Source organism: Acanthamoeba castellanii (genome assembly GCF_000313135.1).
Source record: "Acanthamoeba castellanii str. Neff unplaced genomic scaffold scf7180000084733, whole genome shotgun sequence".
Lineage (NCBI taxonomy): Eukaryota > Discosea > Longamoebia > Acanthamoebidae > Acanthamoeba > Acanthamoeba castellanii.
The window spans coordinates 49,188-50,852 of NW_004457260.1; the positions used below are offsets into that span (position 1 = coordinate 49,188).

Below are 1,665 nucleotides of genomic sequence, written 5' to 3' on the forward strand. Positions count from 1 at the left end.
CACCAAGTCCGCTCCGCACTCTGGCAAAACCGAGGCTGGGCTCAGCCTCAGCTCGGGCGAAAGATGACATAAAAAGAGGGAAAAAGAACAGAAGAGAGGGGGGGGGTTGTACTGCGCTCAGCAAGCTGTCGCCAGAAGGCCTCGTCGTAGAGGGACAAAGTCGCCCAGCTTCGGCACGCCAGGGCGGCTGCGTAGAGGTCCGGTAGCGGGAGCCACCTGAGCACCTCTTGCCACATCTCCTCCGGCAACTTTTCTCTGCCGTCGCTCTCCTTGTCCATCGCCTTCTCAAGCTTCTCGTGTTTAGTCGGGAAAACTGTTCTTCGTTTTTTGTCGACATACAGCTGCCTGTGCCCCGCGAGTGCGAGTGCCTCGTTGAGACGAAAAAGATAGCGAAAGCGAAAGCAAAGACGAAGACGACGAGAACGAACACGAAAAAGAAAGCGAAAGCGAAAGCGAAGACGAACAGAGACAAGGGAGGGAAAAGCACCGCACGCAGTTAGCACGGGTCGAGCGCGAGTGGGACCATGAGCGCGAGCTGAGGGGCGCGGCCCAGGACCAGCTCAGGGAGGCCGCCGCGCTGCGGGAGCAGGACTTGCTCGCCCTCGAGCAGGTCAAGCGCGAGAACGACAACCTCATGGACATGCTCGAGGCCACCATCGTCCAGCGCGAGAGCCTCAAGTCCCTCGTGCGCGAGCTCCACCAGCAGCAGCAGCAGATCAGCTCGCCCGCCGCCCTGCAGCGACACGACCGCGACGACTGTGCGGTCGACACGCAGGCCATCACGCACGACGACAACGACCACGACCACGACGACGATGCGGTGCTGCTGCGTCGCGAGGAGGAGCGCCTGCAGGGCGAGAATGGGGCGCTGCTGCTGGCCGTGGCCCAGGCGCGGACGAACGAGGAGACCCGCGAGGCCGAGGTGGTCAAAGTGGTGGAGCGACGCCTGGCCTTGCTGAACCCCACAGTGCGGTGAGCCTGGGCAAGCTCGAAATGCTCCGCCGCGATGTCGCATCACATAACGTCGACGTGTGGTCGCCCACCCCAGTACTAACACCGCCTGGCGCAGCTGAACTTCGGCTGTTCGGATGGGAAGCGGTGCTTTCTCCGCAGTAAGGCCGTATCCGACATTCTTCACAAGCATTAAGCACTTCGCCAGCATCTGATCTTCGGTGTGTGACCACCTTGGTCTATCCCTCGATTGGCTTTCAACTGCTCGTTGTGCCGGACCACAGCAATCAGCGTGATTCTCGCTAAGTGATGGAACACTGCTTGTGAGGTGATTTTGATGATACAAAAGCGACAGTCTACAACAAGGACGCTCCACGGCGTGGTTTGCATCTACTTGAGCTCGACCCCTGGCTCAAAGCCGAGCTGGGTCATGAAGTTCTGGAAGCCCTTCATGAACTCGCGTACGAAATCCTGCACAATGTCCTGCGGAGAAGGGTGAGAGCCAGGCCTTGCATGGCCTCTTTATCCCCTATGAAGCGGGGCGGTACCGTTGGTATCCAGTTGTCAAAGTGCTCGTCCAGAGTCATCAGGTTCGCCTCCTCCGCCGCACGCTGCATCAGAAAGTAGAAATCCTGGGTGCTCATTCCATACGCTCGCTTGACGTTCAGAATCTGAAGAGCATGATATGAAGAAAGCGACCTTGTCAGCTTAGCG

General features: G+C 59.1%; 3 protein-coding genes across 3 annotated transcripts in view; 1 reads left to right on the plus strand and 2 right to left on the minus strand.

Annotated features, from left to right (window-relative positions):
• The window catches only part of ACA1_387320 (Fbox domain containing protein), a gene marked incomplete at both ends in the record, with an annotated part of 739 nt that extends 461 nt beyond the window's left edge, over positions 1 to 278 (minus strand). Inside the window, one exon of the mRNA XM_004333098.1 lies at positions 113 to 278. Within this exon, the coding sequence (XP_004333146.1) occupies positions 113 to 278 (166 nt within the window). The remainder of the gene's footprint in view (positions 1 to 112) is intronic.
• A 356-nt stretch (positions 279 to 634) lies between these two features.
• ACA1_387330 (uncharacterized protein) lies at positions 635 to 976 on the plus strand (the record flags this gene model as incomplete). Its single annotated transcript, XM_004333099.1, has 1 exon — positions 635 to 976. One exon carries the CDS (start codon positions 635 to 637, stop codon positions 974 to 976), a length of 342 nt encoding a protein of 113 aa, XP_004333147.1.
• Positions 977 to 1,341: 365 nt separating this feature from the next.
• Positions 1,342 to 1,665, minus strand: part of ACA1_387340 (uncharacterized protein) — a gene marked incomplete at both ends in the record, with an annotated part of 790 nt that continues 466 nt past the window's right edge. The window contains 2 exons of the mRNA XM_004333100.1: positions 1,342 to 1,434; positions 1,500 to 1,622. Of these exons, the coding sequence (XP_004333148.1) occupies positions 1,342 to 1,434; positions 1,500 to 1,622 (216 nt within the window). The remainder of the gene's footprint in view (positions 1,435 to 1,499; positions 1,623 to 1,665) is intronic.